Source organism: Phyllostomus discolor, chromosome 5 (genome assembly GCF_004126475.2).
Source record: "Phyllostomus discolor isolate MPI-MPIP mPhyDis1 chromosome 5, mPhyDis1.pri.v3, whole genome shotgun sequence".
Classification (NCBI taxonomy): Eukaryota; Metazoa; Chordata; class Mammalia; order Chiroptera; family Phyllostomidae; genus Phyllostomus; species Phyllostomus discolor.
The window spans coordinates 131,744,446-131,767,280 of record NC_040907.2 but is presented as its reverse complement, the minus strand read 5'-3'; the positions used below and the strand labels follow the sequence as shown (position 1 = coordinate 131,767,280).

The following is a 22,835-nucleotide window of genomic DNA, read 5'->3' as shown; positions in this document are numbered from 1 at the left end:
AAATCACTAAAGAAAAAAAAAAATTAAGTCCAGGCAAAATCACTGAGCATGAAAATACAACTTGGCTCAGAGAAGAGAGGTAGGAAAAGGGTAGATTAAGGGTTGGGAAGGCAGTAAAAATTCAGGCTGTAAAAACAATTCTAGACCTGTTCATGGAGGGATTCGAATGTCACTGAAATGATTTTTAATTTTATTGCACAAGAGTTTCCACAAAACTGGTGCTTATGTGGCACACCTGACCCCCAAATGCTGAATTATGGCCAAATATAGGATTCTGAACAAATGCGAATTTTCATTAACAAGACCCCTAAAATTAAAATATATTCTTATTATGAATAAATAAACAAAAAGAACCTAACTTAAGAGTAGAGGACAGCTTCTGAGCTCATTTCTTAAATAATCAAAATATTACTAAATCTATTGAACCTGGTAACTCAAAAGCATTCAGGATAATCTTAATCTTATATGTGTCCTTGATTTTCTTCCAAGCAAGTCTGAGAAATTCTTAAACGTGTTATTTAGCATTGCTTATATCACCCCTAAAGGGCAAGAGGTAGCCTACATTATTATTAGGCTCTTTTTACTATGGGGAAACTGAGGAACAAATAGAATAAATTATAGTATAGTCGCCAAATAAGCTATTATGTGTTCTTGGACTTTGGATTCAAGGCTCACATATCATCCATCATCCTTCGTACCATCTGACTACTAGAATTATCTTTCACTTTCATCGTAAGTGAAAAAATATGTAAGACTAAACTTTTAGATCAACTTTTCAGTTTGATACTGCCACCCAAAAAGTTTTAAAATTCTACCTCTTGAATTATGCTATCTGCAAAAACTGTAAAGCGTACCCAGTAATCCAATCTCACAAAAATTAGACAGCTGGAAACGACAGGACGGGTCAGAAATCCTAGGTACAGCTTTACTTTGAATATCTGGCAGGCTCAAACATGTGTCTGTAAAACAGGCTTTGCAGATGCTGTGATGGAAAGGTGCCTGAGAAGGCCCAGGACAGCGTTATCAACACTACGCCCACTGCTGCAAACATGAAACCCAATGCTTTCCTCCTTGCCCCTCCCCGCATTGCACCACGCACCACCTTGAGAATCCTGTAACACTGTAAGTACTGTGCAAGTATCCTACGAATGTTTCCCTCAAAATGAAGTACTTTAAGGATGCCAAGGGCGCTGGGTCTCAGTGAACAGTGAGAACACCGGATGTGGCTAAACACAAGTCAAAATTTTGCCTCTTCAGAATCTATGGCCTGGTCCAAGCAATTCAATCTGACGGAGTTCCTGCTATTTTTTCACACAAGCAGTAACAACCCCTACATACAAGTCCCCTTCCTCAACCTCCTGCTACTACCTCCCTCCACACCTGGGGGATGTCCCAGGGATTTAGGGAGGGGGCGGGGTTAGAGTGCAAAGTCAGGCCAAGAGACCCTTAGGCCCTGGCTGGGGTCTGGGGTCTCGCCCACAGCGACCCCAGATCCCGGTGGACTAGACCTGGCCTCCGCCAACGCGCCGCCGCTGCCACCACCTATCAGCAGCGCGGGGCGGGGCTGGTTGGCTAAGCTGCGGATCCGCCGAAAGGCGGGGACGGCGAGGGACCCACGGTCTCCCAACTCAGGCCGCCAGGAGCATACACTGGGCCCAGCTCCCGAGGGCGCCAGCTCGGCCCCAGGGAGCAGGCAAGCGTGCAGCCTGCCTTTGGTGGCATTGTCCGCCCTGCGCCCACCCACCCAGGAGGTGGGGTCCAAACCTCCAGGAAGATGGTGTCCTGGATGATCTCCAGAGCCGTGGTGTAAGTGCTACTCACAGTACCCCGTAGTCCAAGCGAGGCCTGGGGAGTGTGTGGGGAGAGCCAGGGGCCAGGAGGAGAAGGGAAGGCCCGGGCCTAGGCCGGCGTGGGCTGGTCGGGCCTCGGGCCTGCCCGGGGACTGGGGGCTGGGGGGGGGGAGGGGGGAGGGCCTCGGCCTCCTTACCCTAGTCCACGTTGGTGCAAGGCTCCCTGCGATGGACGACGGTCCTGTGGCTGAGTCTGGACTGCATGCAGCTCAGTAGCCCTGTTCCTACTGCGCCGGATAGCCAGGAGCTCAGGGCAGGCTGTGCGTGCTCCCTGCTCCCTCTCTCCCTACGCTGCGGGGCACCGCCCTGCCGCCCGGGGAGCTACGCGCCTTGCGGCTGCAGCGGCGCCCTGCGCAGGCTCCACAGACGCTGAGCGTAGCAAGCTCCGAGATCCTCCCGAGGATGCCGCAGCGTACTGATCCTTTGTATCCCGAGGATGGTGCGTTGTAATGTCTGTCTCGGCTACAGATTGTCATTCGGTCACGTGTGGTAGGAGGAGAGATTTGTCTAAAAACCCAAGACAGCTCCTACCTCAGATCCCTGGGAAGGGCCCCAGTTGCCGCGTGATTTACAGTTTACCGAAAAAGGAGCTCGTTGTATGGTGACACCGCCTGCTCTCCCAGATTCCAGAATTTAGCGGGTTTAGCGGAAATATGTAAGTGATTGAGAAGCCGCAGGTGCCCGTTGCCTTTGTTCAAGTAATCGGTTCGTTTCATTGTGATATTTACCAATAAGTGCTACAGATCCACAAAAAAATTATTGCAGTTATGTTCACTCTGTAAAGTTATTTGACTACAATTTAAACTAATTTCTCCCCATCCTTTTCATCTTACCCACCTCCTCAAAAAAAAAAAAAAGGTACAAAGTAAACAGCAATGACGTGGTTACAGCCAGGGACACCTGGGTTTATTATTCATGATCTCTGTAAGAGTAGTACTATCTCAGGAACTTTATGAAATGTTCTCATGTGGTAGCTGGCTGCTCTGATTAGTTTTAGAATATGGAGGAATAAAAACTATTACCAAATATTTAATTCTGTTTCTAACTAGGGCAAAAGCTAAATTTTCCGTTGAACTTTTGCTTTATTTTGTTAGCAAGTGAATTAAAGCTTAGTAGCCACATTCAACCAGATTTGCAATAACATTCAAATTTTATCTTTTGATTGTCTTAATGCAGTTTATCCTTCCTCCATACTGTTTCTAATTTTAGATCAAGCACTTCCTGTGTTTATCTGTACAAAACTAAAACTCAAGAAATAAAGCATATCGTAGATGTCATCACGTTTTTTAGCCTTTTTGGGTCTCACTTTGAGTGTCATTTACATAATACAGGCATACCTTTTTTGATCTAGTAGAGGTCTATCAAGTGTTGTGTCTGCACCTAGAAAATCAAGTGCCCCATTAAGAAACTATATGTTTTGGTTCTTTTTTTTCTTCTTTTACTCTCTGGGTTCCTTTAACCAGTTCCTTAACTGATTTTTTAAAATGTTAATTTTTTAAAATGTTTTTATAATTGATTTCATTTGATTTCATTTGCATTACTCAAGTCATATTTTTGTTTTTTACCTGACTATGAATATGAATGTCTTTTCTAGGTGCAACCTATGACATAGCAGTTAGTAACACAGAGTTGATCTTAATGAAACTGAGTTCAGGTACACTATACCTACAGTACAGATCAGAATGTCCAGTTTTGTAAGAGTTACACCCCATGTTACAGGGGTTAGACAATGAAAGCAGGTATCTGATTGGAGAATCAGAAAAAGCAAGGGAACCCTGGGCGGGTGCCTCTGTTGGTTGGGGTGTTGTCCCATACACCAAAAGGTTGCAGTTTCCATCCCTGGTCAGGGCACAGACCAGAGACAACCTATCAGCATTTCTTCCTCTCTCTCAGATCAATAAACATATCCTCACATGAGGATTTAAAAAAAAAATTTAAAGAAAAAGCAAGGGATATTACATCTGAGGTGGGCCTTAAAGAACAAACTGAATTTATACAAACAAAGATGAAAAAGAAAAGATTCCAGATAAAGGCACCACTGTGAGCCAAAGCACAGAGGAGGGAAAGTGCAGATTAGTTATGGAGGTCTTGAGGGACTTGGGGAGAGAGAAAGCTGGAAAGGTAGGCTGGGGCTTATTTCAAGGAATTTCAGAAAGAACTGAAATTTTATTAGGAAGTGATGGCTTCGCTTTGGAAGATTTTCTCCCTTGCTGTATGAGATGGTTGTACATGGAGCGATACTGAAGACTTAGAGGGCTCCCTAACTGGAGAGAGGTGATTATAATTATAGCCTATGGCACTAGAAGCCATAGAATTTAAAGTGTGAGACAAAAGAAAGGGAGCAAAAACGTGAGGGAGGAAAGGTCATGGAAATGTATTTCATGAGCCATTGAACCATTAGCGTATTAGAAAGCCCACTTGTTAGGAAACAGACACATCATTCTATTTTGCCTCTTTGCTCATCAGTTTCTCTACATCTGTGCACTGAGTGCTTTCTGTTCCTTTGAGTATATTATGAGGACACAAAAGATCAATCCCAGGATCTTCACAAACTTGGAAACCTTTTTTACACCAGGGGATAGAATTTACTTAATATCCTTTCTAACTCATTTGAACAGCCAGCTAGTCATGAGCCTAAAGAAAAATCAGCTGGAATGGGAGTAAAGGACAGAAAACTGTACTTGAACAATGATTAAAATTAAAAAAAAAAGAAAGAAAAATCAGACAGCTCTCTCAACATGAACCTCTGGTGGCATGCATGAGGAACATAAGTAACCTCTGTAACTAGAGCCCCCTGTGTACATGAGTGCTTTCTTCCCAGATCTTATGGAAGACCATTGCAGGGAAGAGCACTGGCTTTGGAATCAGACCTGGATGCCAGTTAATAGTTGTGTGGTCCTGGGAAACATACTAACCGCATCCAAGCATCAGTGCCTGGTCTTAAAAGTTATATTTGCATCTATTGCACATTGCAAAAGCTATATTTGCATTTATTGTACATTTAGAATATAATACATAGATTCTTTCACAGACAAGGAAAGTAAGATAGTATAGAAAGAAGGACTACCATTGTGAAACCTGAAATTTATACCTAGTGTTAGTTACATTAACCACCTGAATGACCTTGAGTCAGTCTCTTACTGAATAAACTTCAGCTTCTGTCTTTAGATACAAAGGATCTGATCTGGAAATCTCCAGACTCTTGCACAACTCTAGCATCATGTGATGGTGTGAGAGGATTTTTTATTAAAATCAATGTACTTTGTACTTTAACTTTACAGACAAGATTCAAAGGTTAGTTGGCAATTACTAAAGTTATAGTAATCTGAGATTACCAAATAATATTACATTCATACCTTACCTTTTGAAACATGATTCTTACAAATTGAGGGAAATCTCACTCTTCTAACTTTTTTCTCTTTTTTTAATCCTCACCTGAGGATATGTTTATTGATTTTAGAGAGAGAGGAAAGGAGAGAGAGTGGGAAAGAAATATCTATTGGTTGCCTCCCCTGTGTGCCCTGACGGGATTGAACCCACAACTTTTTGGTGCACAGGATCATGCTCCAACCAACTGAGCCACGTGGCTGGGGCTCTAACATTTTTTTTTAAAAACTTCATTTATTTATTTTTAGACACAGGGGAAGGGAGGTAGAAAGAGAGGGAGGGAAACATCACTGTGTGGTTGCCTCACATGCCCCCCAACTGGGGACCTGGCCCACAACCCAGGCATGTGCTCTTGACTGGGAATGGAACCAGTGACCCTTTGGTTTGCAGGCGGACACTCAGTCCACTGAGCCATACTAGCCAAGGCTAACACTTCTTAATTTTTGTATATATATTGGATCATGTTAAAGATCAGGATTAAAGACATTGCCTGAATTAAACATCAGCGCTACCACTGGCTATGACATACCCCATAGGAATAAATGCATTTGTATACTTAATGTCCATAGTCCATAATCAAGCAATGTGCACAGGGTAGATATTCAATAAGTATTAGTACTTGTTATCAGTACAAGGAAGACTATATTCCCCAACATTCTCAGTATACTGAATGTTTAAACTATTTTTAGTTTACATTTGTCTTTCAATGTCTGTTAAGAAGCCTTTGTAATGAGAGTAGGGTAAAAAAAAAAGTGTTCTACTATTTTTTATTATACTATAAGCATTTCCTATGTTGCTCTGAAATCTTACTTTATATCTTTGATTTCATCAGGCTAGTATTCATAATTTTCATAGCCATTCACCTATTTAATTTTGCTTTTTAGATAATTTCTAATATTTCATTATAAGTAATGCCTCAATGTAATTATAATGCTAAAATGGATATCATTTATATGTACTCTTTTTTATGTGTTTCCTTAGGATAAATACACAAGAGGAGTATATCTAAGTCCATATCTATAAATACTTTTACGGCATTTCATATGAATTGCCAAATTGCTTCCCAAAAGGATATTAATATTTTACATTGCCACCAATAATGTGTGAGTAATATCTTCATCATAATATAGCCAGATTTAGGGGTTTCATTTTTTTATACTTTCCTAATAAGTATAATGGATCTCATTGTTTTCTTTTTTATTTGAGTTATTAGCAAGGTTAATATTTGTCCTGATATTTATGAATTATATCTCCCAGGGTACAAATACTCTGTATGTACTTTACCCATTTCTCTCTTGATTACTTGGTAATTTACTTGTTGGAGCATCTCACATAATAAAGAAATTAGCCTTAAGTCATATTCGATGCAAATATGTTTCTCAATCTAATACTTCTCTTCAGATATTTTTTTTTCAGTTGCATAGGGAGTATAGGTTTAATGCAGTTTTACTTGTTCATTTTTTACTTTGTGATATTTCACTTCTAAATATAAATTAATACTCACTCCAGATATTTGATAAGAACGACTTTCTCATATAGAATTGGATGAATTTGGAGACTTCCTTTTTCGTACATCAGTATTTCCCTTTTTACATCAGTAACACTTTTATTTTTGTTTCACAATCTTATTATCTGGCAGTTAATAAAACCTCAATGCTTTTTGCTTAACTCATTCTTTTCAATTATGTTTAATGGGTGCCTTTAGAGTCTAAATTGCATACTTTAATACCATACTCCAGTAATTTTCCCCCTTTCCAGCGTCAACTGTTTTCCCTCTGCCAGATCTTTCTTGTCAGCATTCAAACATCTGTTATTTCTCCCATCTTAAAATGACAACAAAAACTCATCCTATTATACTTTTCATCTTATTACCCCATTTGTTTCCCACTCTTTAAAGTAAAAACTCTACAGAAGAACAGTCTTCTGTTCTTTTCTCCACATCCTCTGTTTGAAGTCACTCTCAAACACATACCATGTAGGCTTTGCCACCACCAAACACTTCACTGGAATTGCCATTCTCTAGGTCAGCAGTGACCCCCACATGGCCAGATTGGTCCACATCTGATTTAGCAGCTTCTGATAAAAATGTTCCCTCTCTCCTTGAAGTACTTGACCTTGCTTTTTTTCTTTTTTTTTAAGGTTTTATTTATTTATTTTTAGAGAGGGGAGGGAGGGAGAAAGAGAGAGAGAAAGAGAAACATCAATGTGTGGTTGCTGGGGGCCATGGCCTGCAGCCCAGGTATGTGGCCTGACTGGGAATTGAACCTGCAACAGTTTGGTTCACAGCCCATGCTCAATCCACTGAGTTACGCCAGCCAGGGCTTGCTTTTTTTTTTTTTTAATAACTCATTGGCTACTCCCTTCTCAGTCTCCCTTGCATCATTCCCCTCCCTTCCACCACTACAAGCCCTAACTTTTTCAAGTTGGTGTGTCCAGGTCTCAGTTCTTATATCTTTTCTATTTTCTCTCTACACTCCTGTGAGGTCTCTCATTAATTTACATCTCCAATCCGGACCTCTGCTGAACTGATGATCACATATTTTAGATGCACTTTAAGCATGTGATAGGAGGAACTGTGTTAGGAAGGAAAACATTCTGTTTCTTCATTTGAAGAATTTATTTCTGCTCCCTCACTTCAAAGTATACCATCACTGTCTTGCCCTCTTTTTATACTTTCTTTACTTTTTTGTCTAGTTTTACTCTTTTTTTTTGCTTTACTTTCAATAAAGGCGAGGACAGTATGGTATGGTCTGTCATGTGCAAAGATATAAAAATTATAAAAGGTTAGTTAAAAAGGTGCAAAGATACAATAATTTGAAAAGGTTATAAATATAATCTTAAAAATATAAGTAAAAAGGTTATAACTATCATCTAAGTTTCCAAATTAATAAATAAAAAAAGGAGGCTAAAGGGCTATAAAAGACCAAAATAAAGAAGGCACTAAGTGAGGGAATATATGGACAAAAAAGATGGTAGAAATAACAATGAATTAAACAGATCACATCCTGTTAAGAGACAGACTGTAACACTAGGAATAAAGACCACAAGGAAAGTTATAAGTCATGATTGAAAAATAAAAGATCTTAATAAATACATAGGTTATATTAATGGATCAATAATAGTTGATGATTAACAATTCTTCCCAAATATATCTATTAATTCAGTGGAATTCCAACAAAATTTTGTTGTTTTTGCTTTCTAGGAACCTAATAGTTCATAGGAAAGAGCAAAAGCTAAGGAATCAACAAGACAGTGGCAAAGAACAAGGAAGGAAGATTTGCCTTATATTAAGATTTATTACAATGTAGTAATCAAGACAATGTAGTATCTGTGCAGTGCTTGACAATAGACTTAATAGAACACAATCAAGAATCCAGAAACTAATCAGGTATATATGGAAAGCTACTGTGACAGAAGTAGTATTCAAAACCAGTGGAAAAGGATGGATGATTTAATAAATAGTGTTGTGAAACTTGGTAATCTTGAGGGGAAAAAGAATGGAATTATATCCTTCACAGAAACTCAAAAATAAATGATTAATGGATTACCTGCCTAAAACATTTAAACTTTCAAAAGAAAATATAGCAGAATATCATTATGATTATGATCTTGTAGGGAAGAATTTTTCAGACCCTTTTTCATATAAGTCATGAAAGAAGTGACATGAATATAGCCTAATGTATATCTGATGCTCATTCTGTATCAAGCATCATTCTAAGCCCCTTTAAACTAATTTGCTTATATCTCATAGCAGCCTAATAATAGAGGTTCTGCTATTATCCCCATTTCAGCATTGAGAAATATAAGAGTTAGAGATGTGAAATAACTTGCCCAGCCAAGGCAGTCACATAGCTTACTGAATGGCAGACGTAGGTGTTGATTTAGCTTTAGAACCAGACCACAACCAAAATGTTATAACCCTCTGTTATAATTTATGCTTATTTATTTACATTTTAAATTAGCTTTATTGAGATAGAATTTACATAATGAGTTTTGTCAAATATGTACACGCAGGAATCACCACCCCTATCAAGATTCACTTTACATTCTCAACAGTGGTAGTTAAATATCCACTTCTACTAAATTCACCATCCCTAACAATAATTTTATCTTAGCCAATCTACATGAAAATACCTAATTCTAAATATCACTTTCAGGCTATAAAATTTTAAAAGCAATTTAGAGACCCAAAGTGCTATTTTTCTCTATCCATCAGTAGGTTGGGGACTGGGCAGAAGGGTGTGTGGAGGAAGCCAGCACTGAGAACTGTGGCCCAGTGAGGGTAAAAAATGAAGACAGTCTGTAACATATATCACTAACTAACAAAGCATGAGTCAGAAGATAAAGAGAATTCTTTAAACGCAATTTAAAAAAATAGACAATCTAAAGTGATATCCACAAACGAACCAGGCTCCTCCTAGAAGAGGAAACTAGTGGAAATGGCATATTGAAAGATACACAAAACTCATTAGTTTTCAGGAAAATGTAAATTAAGACTACATTGAAATTCTATAACAGGAGTAGGGGGGAGAAAACTGTACTTGAACAATGATTGAAATAAAAAAAAAAAGAAAAAAAAATTCTATTTCACATCTTCAAGATGGCAAATGTTAAAAAGTCTGAAAATACCAAGCGTTGACAAGGATGGGCAGAACAATAGGATTTTTGTTTTTAATGCCTATACAAGAGTAAGATGCTGCAGCTGCTTTAGAAAACAATATAGCCCTAATTTACAGTTGTCCACATTCACATACCCAATAATCCAGCAGTTTCATAACTAGGTAGAATTAGGCACATGAACCAGGAGACATTTGTAAGGACATTTACAAGAAAGTTCTTATAGCAAAAATCTACCAAGAATACTAATTTATGTGGAGAAGTGAATGGGCAAATAAATGTTGGTATATTTACATAATGAAGTAAAACTGAATGAGACACCACTTACAAACATCAATATGAATTAACATGATAGGAAAATTGTAGTGTGTATTTTTTTTAAAGAACAAGATATGATTGCATTTAGTGTGATAGCATTTTAAAGGCCCTATAATAGGTAAAACTAAACAACATATAATTTAGATATATCCATATATGCAAAATCTGTTTTTAAAAAAAATGATAAACACAAATTTTAGGATGAGGTTTGCTCTGAGGGAGTAGTACCCCAGCAGAAGAAAGGGCTGTGGAATAGTGGTATTGGTGGTATTCTACTTTGAAGTTAGATGACTGATTCACTCCAGTATGCTTCATATTTTAGAAGTATTTGTCATATCTTCTTTATATCAACTGTTACATTTTTTTAAGTGCTTTAACACTTGCAGTGGGGCAGTACCAACATATCCACAGTAACTAAAGGGATAAGCTAAGACAGCATGGAGCAGATATAGCAAGAGAGAAAAGATGGTCACCCCTGTTCTGGCCCATATGCTCATTGCTGGTGTGGAGGCCAGTTTTAGTGCTTAGGCCCCAGATGGAGGGGGGAAGGGGCTGCACCTGCCGTGAAGCGTATATGAACAGAAGGCCAGAACCTCTGTGAAATCACCAGGCAGGCTTGTCTTTAGTCCCTTCTTTTTCTCAAAGCTGGTATGAGTCCAGTGAAGAATGTCTAGTTTTTTATTTACCCAAAGGATTTTCAAAGTTTTAGAAGTATGTACATAGATGGCCACTTGAAAGCTTTCTCTTTTTTTCCTAGTTATTTTCAGATGATGGTAGTTTTCTTGTTTACCTGTTTGACATGTGGGATATGGCTATAAAAAGCAACTAAGTGTCTTAGAAACTGTATAAGTTAATGTGCTTTCTCTATGGCTACTTTCATGTTAAGACAGATGTAAGAGATGATGTTGAAATGTAGAATAATATGTAGAATAATATTCTTAATGTTTGTTTTGTATTCTTAAATAATGTTGCTTATCCATTTTGATAGTTTAGCTGGCCCAAAAATATTACATTGCTTAAAATTTCCTAATGCCTAGATAAGAATAGTTTAACTTTTACTTTATGTGTTTCAAAGCAATTTTCCAGTATTGCAGAGGAGGTAACAATTAGTCTTAGAATCTGGGATGGATTGAAACCTGTGATTGGATATAATGAGATAATTCCTAATATTAACATTAATGCTAACGTGTAGCTCTGATTCCTTATGCACACTGAGCATCATTTGTACAATAGAAAGAAGGTAGAAAATATTAAGTGGGTCAGGTTGTCAGGTTGGCTAAATAGCACATTGGCAGCAATACACATTTATGTTGTCTTCATTCTTTGTGTATAAGGTAAAAACATTAAAAATATTTAATATTAATATTTAATATTTAAATATTAAAAATATAAGAGTGTTAACTCTTATTTAGAAATAAGAGTTCACAAAACTCTTATTCTAAATGTAAAACTGTATTTAAAAGCTTTTAAAACACCTTTTCTAGACCCCATTCCCAAAGATTCTGTCTTAATTGATCTAGGATTGGGCCTAGACATCCTTATTTTTAAAAGTTCCCTAAGTGCTCAGAATGCACAACCAGGTTTGAAACCATTACACTGGAAGTTAGGAGATAGAAAACCTGGTGATGAATTTCTTGAGAAATAGTAATTTCACAAAAATATCATAGATTTGAACTGTCAAATATTGTTACCGTTTTAAAACAATGAAAGAAAAATTGTAAAATATCCTTAGTTTGGTTTTCAGGGATTGATTGAATTAAAACAAAGACATTTGAGCACCTAGAAAATATTTGAAGCTTAGCAATAAGCAACATGAGAGATCTACGAAAACGTAGTCTTTCCAGACAAACTTGGTTGGTCTTTTTAGATTAAATTACAGAAATATTAAAGGAAAGGAATGTAGTGGAAGGAATGTTTGGATTTTATTACAACACTCTCTATAGTATTTCATGAAAGAAATTCAACCTGGGAATGGCATCTCATAATCCCAGCTAGCACGTGAACACAGTCTAGCAAACAGTAAAAGACCACATTTGTCACGTTGGCTAAATAGCACATTGGCAGCAATACACATTTATGTTGTCTTCATTCTTTGTGTATAGGGTAAAAACCTTAGTATTTTTATGTCTGATTATTTATAACATACAAACTTCAGAGTTCCATAAAATTAGTATCCCAATCATTACTTTTTTGAGTCAGTACAAGTGGTGTCACCACTTCTTTGTAGTTTTATGACTTGACTTCTTCCCTAAAAATAGAGACAATTCTGCTCTTGCTTAACTCACAGAGGTTGCTAAGAGGCACAAATACGATAGTCTGTGTGAATATCCTTCACACCTATGTGGCGTATACATAAATATGTTATCAGTCCTTGTTCCTTTAACAGTCTATTTGCATTATAGCAAGGCACTAAAGAGTATTTCAGAGTTGCAGCCCTTTCATTAAAAAGTTATTAGAATTATAATGCAGTGAAAGATGAGGCAAAACAGACTTCTGAAATGTATTTATTTCTTGTTTCTTTGTTTTATACATTAATATTCTCTAGACACCAACTGATGGACCTTCGCTTAAGTAAGGTTACTCTAAACATTCATGAGCCTAATACATGACCAACCCTGTCTAACTCAGGTAAGACCTCAGCGCCTCACTTCCATCTCTCGGGGTGCATTCCAGGCTACAGGACGCCACACGTGCAGTCAGAGTCACTACCTGTAGCCCTGCAATCCTCTTTCTCTAGTTGTTCCTCCAGCCATTGATGCCACCTTCCTCTATTGCTTTGTTATCTCTCCCAGTGCTCTCCAGCCGCTCATCAGGCAATGTTGATTCACCCCTGACTTCAGTCCCCAAGAGTCTGTGCCAACTGCCACCAAGGACACCTGCAGTTGTTTGTTTGTTTTTTCCTGCTTTCAGTTATCTGTTCCTGCATAGCAAACCACCCCAAAACTTACATGCTATCATGACTTTGTTACACATGGAAAAGGACATTGGCTTTCTTTAACTTTTCTAATGTTGTGATCACACAACAACCTTCTCTTATTTGGAATTATTCTATAGCTATTTCATACATTAGAAGGATTCTGGTGCTTTAAAGTTCTTTTCCAATGCTAATAGGCCTAAAGTCTTAAATTTGGTGGTGAAATAAAATTTGACGGTATCATCTTTAAATATTTAACTATGGCAGCTTTCTCCCTCTCCCTTCCTCATAAATGGACTCACATGCTAGGATGATTTGTTTCGTTTGCCTCTATTTGATCAGTGAGAAGGTAAAACTGATTGTAAGTGAAGACAAAAATGGGAAATTTTTCAGTTCTTAAATGATTGTGACTCATACTAGAAAAAGTAGCTAACTTTTAGCTTATTAAAAAGGTTGATTTGACTGCTTTTCTTTTTAAGATTTTATTTATTTTTAGAGAGGGGGGAAGGGAAGGAAAAAGAGAGGGAGAGAAACATTAATGTGTGGTTGCCTCTCACACACCCTCAACTGTGGGGACCTGGCCGGAAACCCAGGCATGTGTCCTGACTTGAAATCAAATTGGCGACCCTTTGGTTCGCAGGCCAGCACTCAGTCTGCTGAGCCACACCAGCCAGGGCTGATTGTTAAAGAGTAAATTTCTTAGGGAACAGTCTCCACAGGTTTAAACATTTGGGTGAAGAACAAATATATTTTGTAAAAGTGATTTTTTTCCTGAGTAACAAATATAGGCACACGTGACTTATTACAATACTATTTCTGGGAAGCAATACTTGGAGGAGTGTTCATTTTTTTAATGTTGCTTTTCTGTAGCTGATGTGTGTGTTTTAAAAAGAAATTGTTGGAATTTGTCCAACTTTTCTTTTATGTTCCTTCCCTGAGGAAAGCTGTATGGTATGTATTTAAAGTATAGTTCAGTGTGTTGCTATGGATACTAAAAAAATAAGAGAAATAAATAAAAGGTAGATTTTTGACATTAACCAACAAGAAAATCATTCCATGAAAAGAATTTTTTAATGAAGCAAAATATGTTTTAATCAAGTTGAGAATAGATGTTCTCCACAAAATTAGGATGAATTTGATATGAGGAAAACAACCATTAATCCAAATGAATATAACATTGGAAAATATGGCTGTTTTTATATGTATGTTGACATTAAGACATCTGCTGTTGAAGGAAATAAGACTTCTGTTACTGCTCTTTTGATGTTACAGTTTAATAACCTCAAAATAAGATATAAAAAAAGATGTCATTGTATGTCAAATCTCAAATCGAGAATTAAAGTTGCTGATACATATATTTAAGTAAGTGGTGGTTACACGTAACCTACCACACAAAAAAAATACTACTGCTGCTATAATTTTCTAATACTAATGGCCATTGCAGTTTTTTTAAAGGTCATAAAAGAAAGTCATAGAACTGTAAGATTGAATATTTAGCACTTTGTCAATTTCTTTTGTCACTTTTTCATTTTCTGGACTCAGCTGAGGCTATATTTATATGTTAGATTATATCTACAAAAGATTCGGTCCTGCCTTTCTACATATAGTAAAGAGTTCTTTATTTTTTATTTTATTCTTTTTGCAAATATTTATTGAGCGCCTGTTGTACATCAGAGAGTGTTCTAGGTTTGGGGGATGCAGAGCTCAACTTGGTAGTTTTGGTCCAGAAAGAGCACCCAGCACATAGCAGATGGGAAAGTCAGTGAGCATAAGATTATGGGACAGTAATACTAGCTAACATGCGCATATGGGCTTCATATCATCATGTACTGAGCATTGGTGCATGGCTTAACTCATTTAATGCTCACAACAAGGTAGTAGTCACTATTATTACTGCATCTTAACAGAAAAGCACAAAGGCACGAAAGCTTAAAGACTTGCCCAAAGTCACACTGCTAATGGTGTGACATCAGTTACGAACAAGATACTATAGAGCCCAGAGAGAAGGGGTTCCTAACCTAGGGAGGCAAGGAAATTTTCTAAGAGAAAAATCACCTTCTATCTCCTTCTTTGAAGTTAATTTCCTTGAGAAGAGGCCCCAGTTAAAGGGGGGAAATATGTCAAGCATAAAGACAAAATTACACGATTCCAGGAAAACAAGTAGTTCAGTATCACTGGGGCACCAAGATGCAAAAGATAAGATTAGAGAAGTCAGAAGAGTTAGGTGTAACCTTGCATAAGTAGCTTGATTACTTGTTTATTGAGAAAGCAGGGAAAAACAGTTGAAAGATTTTAAGTAATGATATTAACAGGGGACCTGGAGAAAGTGATGAGGGCAGAGAGGCCCAATGAAAAATAAGAAGGGTCAGAATTAAGGCCGAGGTAAATGTGTATGGGATGTGGGGACAGGCTGAGAGAACTTTAGGAAGGGCGGGAGTTTGACAAAACTTGCTGTTTCCATGTGAGGAGGAACAAGGAATTTCAGATGCAAGGCTTAGATTACTTGAGTGGGAGGCATCACCATTTTGGGAGATAAGAAACTCAAGAAGAAGAACAGGTTTAGGGAGAGAAAGAAAATGATGAACTGGAGCAGCAGCAGCAACAGCAAGGTGTTAAACTAAGAAGGGCAGTCAGAGCACTTCAGATAGGGAAGCAGCACAGAGGTGAATAAGATGTTCTTCTCAACATTCTCATCTTCACTTGGGTGTTGGATTCACATGTGTTGTTAGGCTTCATAATTTGCATGTATATTATATATGTTCTCTAACATGCATCAAATATTATATAGTAAAATTTAGAAAGTAACATTAGGTAAAACTACTATAAAAAATACCCTAATACCTTAGGATTTTGAGAAAACTTCCCGATTATCTTTGTACATGTATGCATTTAGTTAAATGCCACCAAAGCAAAGACATTTGATTTACAAAGTCCTCTCTTTACACACTAAAAATTAAAGAGAAAAAACTAGAGAATCAATGGCCAGCAGAAGAAGCTATCACCTGCTGCTCTGTGGTAGTTATCATGTGTTAGATTAATCTCCCTGCTGTCTTATTTTTAACAAAGGAAGACAAAATTGGCTACCATTTTAAAAAATGAGACTTTGCTTTTTAAATTGCTTTTGGTTAATATGGGTCATATTTTGTCATTTTGTGTTTCTGTAAAAAATAATAAAGCATCTTGAAATAAGTCAGACAAAAAGTCAAGAACCATATGATTTCACTCATAGGTGGGATGTAAAACTGAAAGCAACAAATGAACAGACAAGACAAACTAAAACTCATAGACACAACAGTATGGTGGTTACCAGAGGGAAGAGGGGAGGGAAGGGGGGAGGGAGGTGGTAAAGGGGATCAAATATATGGCGATGGAAAAGGATTTGACTTTGGGCGGTGAGCACACAATGCAACATACAGATAGATGCATCATAGAATGGTATGCTTGAAACCTATATAATTTTATTAACCAATGTCACCCCAATACATTTAAGTTAAAAATAAAGCATCTTGTTTGGAATTGAAGTTTTATTTAATCTTGCAATTTTAAGTATGGTAGTTAGGGAAGACTTCAGTAAGAAGGTGACATTTGAGCAAAGACTTGAAGGAAGTGATGGGCTTTCCCAGAAAGTGGGAAGAGAATCCCAGGAATGGAGCCAAACCAAGTACAAGCCCCAAGGCAGAGTTCTGCTCAGCATAGGAGGTCAGTGGCTGGGGCAGAGTAATAATGTAGCCAGATATGTAGGCCTTTATTAAGGACATTAGAATTTACTCTTGAGTGAGGTGGGTTTTGAGCAAAAGAGTGACATCATCAGATTTTATTTTAAAAGATCCCTCTACCATGGAAAATAAACTGTACAGGCACAAGGAGAGAAGCCTGGAGACCAGAGAAAGCTGGGTAGTGACTTGGGCCAAGTTGGTATAAGCTGTCAGATTCTGGATTTATTTTAAATATATAATGCAAAGGATTGTTTGACAGATTGGCTGTGGATACTCAAAGAGATGAAACTGAGTGAGTTCAGCTAGGGGGTGAGTATACCTATAGAAGAGAAGAAAATTGACAAGTTATTTCTAAAATGTATATGGAAGTGCAAAGGACCGAGAATAGCTAAGACAATCCTGAAACAGAAAAGAATAAAAATAGTGGGATGACGTACTTAGATATTAATAATGGGATGAGTTCATCAGATAGCAAGATTTATTACAAAGCTACAGTAATTAAGACAATGTGGTATTGGGACAAGAATAGACAAATGAGCCAATGAAAGAGCATAGACTCTAGTTGGAGTCCTATCTACAGAGCAGTGAGGAAAGGTTATTTATAATAATGATCCTATGTCTATATAGCTATATAATCACAGCCCCCGACCCAGGCCATACACAAAACACCAATTGCAGTCTGATTGCAGATATAAAGTAAAACAAGGATTCTGGAATATAATAGAGGAAAATGTCTTTATAATGTTGACGTAAGGGAAACAGTTAAACAGGGCACAAAAAGCATTAGTCATAAATGAGTAGAGTGATAATGATAAATTAGAAAGATTAAAATTAAGCAGTTCATGAAAAGACACCATTAAGATAGTGAAAAAGAAGGCAGAGTGGGAGAAAAATATAACATGAAGGTGACAAATGGCTCATATTTAAAAAATATAAACAAAAATGAGCAATGGACTTTACACCAAAGAGGGAGTAGAGGACTCATGCAAATAGCCAAGAAACGTGGGGAGAGGTGCTCTCACTGTTCTTTCTGGAGTGGTGGCAGCATCATAAAATGCTGGACTGTGTTTTTATTCCCTTTACATAGTTTTGGGGAAAGAACTAGAGCATTCTGTGTCTTTATTTGTGCTTATAAAGCTAAGACTGTGCCCTGGCTGTTGTGGCTCAGTGGATTGAGCACTGGCCTATGACCCAGAGAGCTGCTGGTTCGATTCCCAATAAGGGCACATGCCTGGATTGCTGGCTGGGTCCTCAGTTGGGGATGTGTGAGGGGCAACCACACATCAATGTTTCTCTCCTTCTCTTTTTCCCTCCCTTCTCCTCTCTCTAAAAATAAAATCTTAACAAAACAACTTTAAGACTGGTTAGGAATTGGAGATTTTTCCAATTTAATCTAAAATTTGAATGGGTATACATTTAAAGAAAATAAAAACCTATTCTTGAACATTAAGATTACTATTTTAAGAAAAGCTCTACTACCATAGCCATCCATAAGCATAAATATTTTATGCACATATCATGCATAACCTGTTTACTAAGTGCCGAATGCTTCAACCTTGCTGCTAAAACCGGGGTGCTGGGGACAGTGATATAGTATCAGAAGAATATCCACAAAAACACTAACATTTTATATGTTAAAAGAAATATGATCACCGGAGAAGAATGCAGATATATTGTCACAAAGTTATTTTTTTATGATGTTTCAGAATTTGTTTTGCCTCTTTTTCAAGGTGTAACCTACAGGTTAAGGCTGCCCTGATGGCAGTTATTGATTGTCATAGGAGGAAGGTTTTCATTAGGTGGCATTGGGATCCAAGGTAACCAGCATGTGTTTAGTAGGGACTGGAAGTGATAAGGATGGAAAAGCATCTGTGTTTAGAATGCTCCAGTGAGCAATCAGCACTCTCCTGAGATGACCCTTTGCTGTTGCTAGGCACTCATTTCTGTTTCCGGAGTGGGTGGCAAAATTATATAATGCTGAACCACATTTCCATCCTCTTTATATTTCTTTGGAGAAAGAATTAGAGCCTGCTGGTTTTTTAGTTTATATTATTAAGTTTTTTTAAATTGAGAATAAATTGAGATTGTTCAAATTTGGCCTAAAAATTGAATGGTTGTACATTTCAAGAAAAGACATAAGGCATTATGACTTTTTGGTCCTAATTACTATGTCTCCTAAACAAGGACATTGTTTGTTTGTTTTTTTTTAGCCACAAGATTACTGTCACCTAAAAAATTATATGTAACATTGATAAGATATTAACATCTAAAGTATAGTTCATATTCAAATTGCCTTATGTAGCTGCACTGTTGTTTTTAATACAGAATTCAATCAAGGATCACGCATTGCGTTTAATTATCATTTCTCTTCAGTTTCCTTAACATAGACCAGTCCCCTATGATGAGGAATTTTAACACCCCTTTCTTTTCAGTTGATAGATCAACTGCCATTTGTTTCATCATTTTAATACTGTTTTTTAGGGAGAAAAGCAGCCAAGTCAGAATTAGTAGAGATTATTATACATACCATTTCTCAAGAGTGGAAGTGGGGTCATCCAAAACTGCTTTTCATGAAACAATCAGTGATGTTGCCCAAGAGGCAGAGGGCTTGGTAGTGCCAACCAGCCAGCATGCTGGTTTTGTGCTGCTGTGATTACTGATGTCAGAATTAAATTAGGTGGTGGTGTAGTTCTTGTGGCACATGTTTGCTTTATTTTTCTGTGAGTTGTTACTCAAGATAGGATGAGGCTACCACCTCTCCGATTTTCTTGTAGAAAGCAAGAACTTAGACATTTAATCAGTTGATCATCTCAAAAGAACAGAGAATATTTTTAAATGCTTTTACAGTGTTTAATTTTTATATTCTGGTTGGGTTTTTTTATAATTTAATTTCTATTATTGTTTGTTTGCTATACAAAATAAGGAGACCAAACCTTCTTTCAGCCTCATTAATGAAAGACAGTAATCCTTTTTTCAGAGTATGGAAAAAGGAAGAGTTCTCAATATAAAGAGGGAGATTGTTCTAGCTCAGGGAGTGGCATGAGAAAATTTTACTGAGTTGCAGATACTGGAGGTACTACAGTAAGATTTGAACAACTGACAGGAAGGAAGTGGTTTAATAAATATGAAAATAGAATGTTTTGATTTCCAAGTCATCACAAATTTAAATTAAAAAACAGTGACGAGTTCACTGTTGTGTCTCAAATGCTGGAAGACACAGTACCTGGCACAGAGTAAGCTATCAGTGATCCTGTTACAGAACAACAAGGGGGGGCCAAGGGCAATGTACTATTACTGAAAGGAACGCCCCAGGTTCATTCTGTCTGCGCCTTATAGGAAAGACATCTCTCTATGCCAGAGATTAGTGAAAAGGAAAGGAAATGTTTATTTAATGCTATACAGACTTAAAGTAGTGACCCTACTACTTCATCAAAATCGCAAAGTCCCTTAAAACACCCACAAACACACACAATCCTCCCTTCCCCCTTTGCCCAGCCTGGGGTACCGTATCTCAGGAAAAGAAATAGAAGTCCGGGCTCAGGCAGCCCCCCCCATTCTTCCCAGTAATCCGTCTTGGCTGGTAGGCCTCCCTCTGTTCCCAGCATCCTCAGCTGTGTCACCGGGATCTCTACTAAAGCCCTGTGGTGGGTTCCCCTTGTAAAGCTGCGGGGGTCCCCACTCTGGCAAAGCCGAGTGGCTCACCTTTCTATTGCCACAGCTGCATGGTCCTGTCTGCACAATGGCCATGAGAGTCCCCACTCTGCCAAAACCAAGTGGTTCTCCCCCCAATGGCTGCTGCATCTGGGTTTTAATCCTTGTGCCAATCTTCCTCTGCAGCCCCATTTCTGACTCCTCTCACCACCAGCTATACTTGCCAGCACTCCCATATCCTTCCAGCTTTACTGGGCTGCCATCGTGAGTCTGGGCAGGCTTGGCCCCATGGCATGGAGCCAGTCTTCTCCAAGCTCTCACGCACACACTGTAACTTGGAGGACCTGCTGTAACTTGGAGGACCTGCCTCCCAGTTACATCTTGGGGGGAAGTTACTTCCATTCCCCTGGCTCAGAGCATGGCCACAGCTATTTAACATATCTATGCAACCAGTTAAAGGTTATAGACATGTTAAATGTGGCCAGAGGTTAGCTACAAAGCTGTTGCTATGCAAAACAGCTCTCAGTGGCCCTGCTCCATGTGTCCCTTCTCCCAACTCACACCTAAAGGGGAAGGGGTGAGCACATCTTAATATTTCCTGAACACCTTGAGTTCTGGACCCCATTCCAAATCCCTTTTTGGGTCCCCCCTCTTGGCTGCACCCTGTTACAATCCTGTTTGTCTGCAATGGAGAGGAAATTTTTTGAAAGCACAATATTAAACTCACTTAAGATCAGGTGGAGTCAGTTAAAGAGTTGTTGTGCTCATCTGTGACGTGACGTAGATGACTGTAACTTGGGTTGTACTGTAGATATGAACATTCAATGGGAAGACTTAACAGCAATTTTAGATCTGACTTCACAGAAGTTCACTTCGTGATCACATGGTACTGAATAAATTGCACAGAACAGGATAGAATCTGTGTGGCTTTTTCTTTTCTTACTCACCTTTTTATTTGTTTAGAGGCGCATGTATTTTAAGAGAGGAGATTTTCTCAACATTTTCAGAAATGGTTTGTGTGTGATTTTTCTTCACCAGAACCTTTTTTGAACCTTAGATTACAACTGAGTTCTCATTATCTTCCATGTTGATGAGGCTAATGGTAAATTCAGGTTTTAACAGATCCTATGCTTAAGGGTTGAAATAGAGAAAACACTTCCTCTGAGTTAAGGATTACTCAGGAAGCAGGGGTTGGTCAGATGATATGAGTAATTCTAAACTCCAAGTATAGCCACCTAACCAGTTTAATAGGAGATTGTATGAATGTTGATTAAAGTTGTGGATATTCCTCTAGGTAGACTCTGTACACAATCAAAAATGGGTCTCAGATATCTTTTTAATTATTCAGATAACTTCTGAATGTTGATTTCATTCAGCTACTAATATTGAGGATCTGTGTGCTATGAGTTATACATTGTTTAAAGTACAAAGGTTTTTTGGTTTTGTTTTTTGGTTTTTGTTTTAGGTATATAGAAAAAAAGCACAGATGTTGAGATAAGAAATTCTGTATTTACCATGTTTTGGCTTCAGCACTTGCTGGGTGCTTAATTTCTAAGAATGTCAATCTGTCTTAGCCTTACACCTTTATTATCTGTAGAAATAGAACAATAATACCTACCTACCTATGAAGTTCTTACTTGTAATGACAATCAATCAGAATGGAGAAATTATATCTGGTAAACTGGAAAATGCTATATAGATTGAGGGGACCATCATCTTTTAGCTGTGTGAGCCATTCTGTGGAACTTTGCCTGCAGGATGTGGTGTTACTTGAGTGCTGCAAGGGTTTGTAGTCCCTGGTTTTAGTGCACTGTATTTTGAGTCAGCGTTCTTTTTAAACATTTCTCTTTGGTTTGGGTCTACCACATAGTAAGCCCTGGTGGTGGGGAGTGGGGGGTAGCTGAGAAGAGAGCGAAAGGATGATGAAGTACATTCCGATTTACTGTGGATTGATCTCTTTCCCCTAGTTTTATCTTAGCTGTCCTTTTAGAGTAGAAATTAGAAGCTGTGGAATAAATTTAGAAGTTTAGCTCTGACACCATGAAAATTCCAACCTTCATAGCTCCTGATGACTATAATTAAAATATGTATAAAGTCTTTCAAGGGAATTTTTACTGTTTTTTCCTCTCCTTGGCAGTTTTAAACTTGTATTACTGGTTATAGAATTCAGGATTTGGGTTTTCTCATGGGTTTGACTTTTTCTTCCTCTATGCAATTTTCATATTTTTCTTTAAGGCCACTTAACTGGTTTTTACTAAATGGGAGTTCTCTACTACAGAGATTCTTAGCAACAAGTCTCTTTTTCTTGAAAATCATATAAGACAAATGCGTATTATCTTGGCAGTGATAGTGCGCAGACTTTTGTAGATAGTGGCTGCACGG

The 22,835-nt window shown here is 37.9% G+C and overlaps 1 protein-coding gene across 2 annotated transcripts in view; it reads left to right on the top strand.

The window, feature by feature from the left end:
- Nucleotides 1-1,052: 1,052 nt before the first annotated feature.
- REEP3 (receptor accessory protein 3) overlaps nucleotides 1,053-22,835 on the top strand; it is a 79,180-nt gene continuing 57,397 nt past the window's right edge. Inside the window, exon 1 of one of the 2 annotated variants that reach the window (XR_004903414.1) lies at nucleotides 1,053-1,806. Coding sequence is in view for 1 of the 2 variants with exons in the window: in XM_036026901.1 (XP_035882794.1) it covers nucleotides 1,775-1,806 (32 nt within the window). In the remaining variant the exon portion in view is untranslated. The remainder of the gene's footprint in view (nucleotides 1,807-22,835) is intronic. The other variant, XM_036026901.1, reaches the window with a different exon arrangement.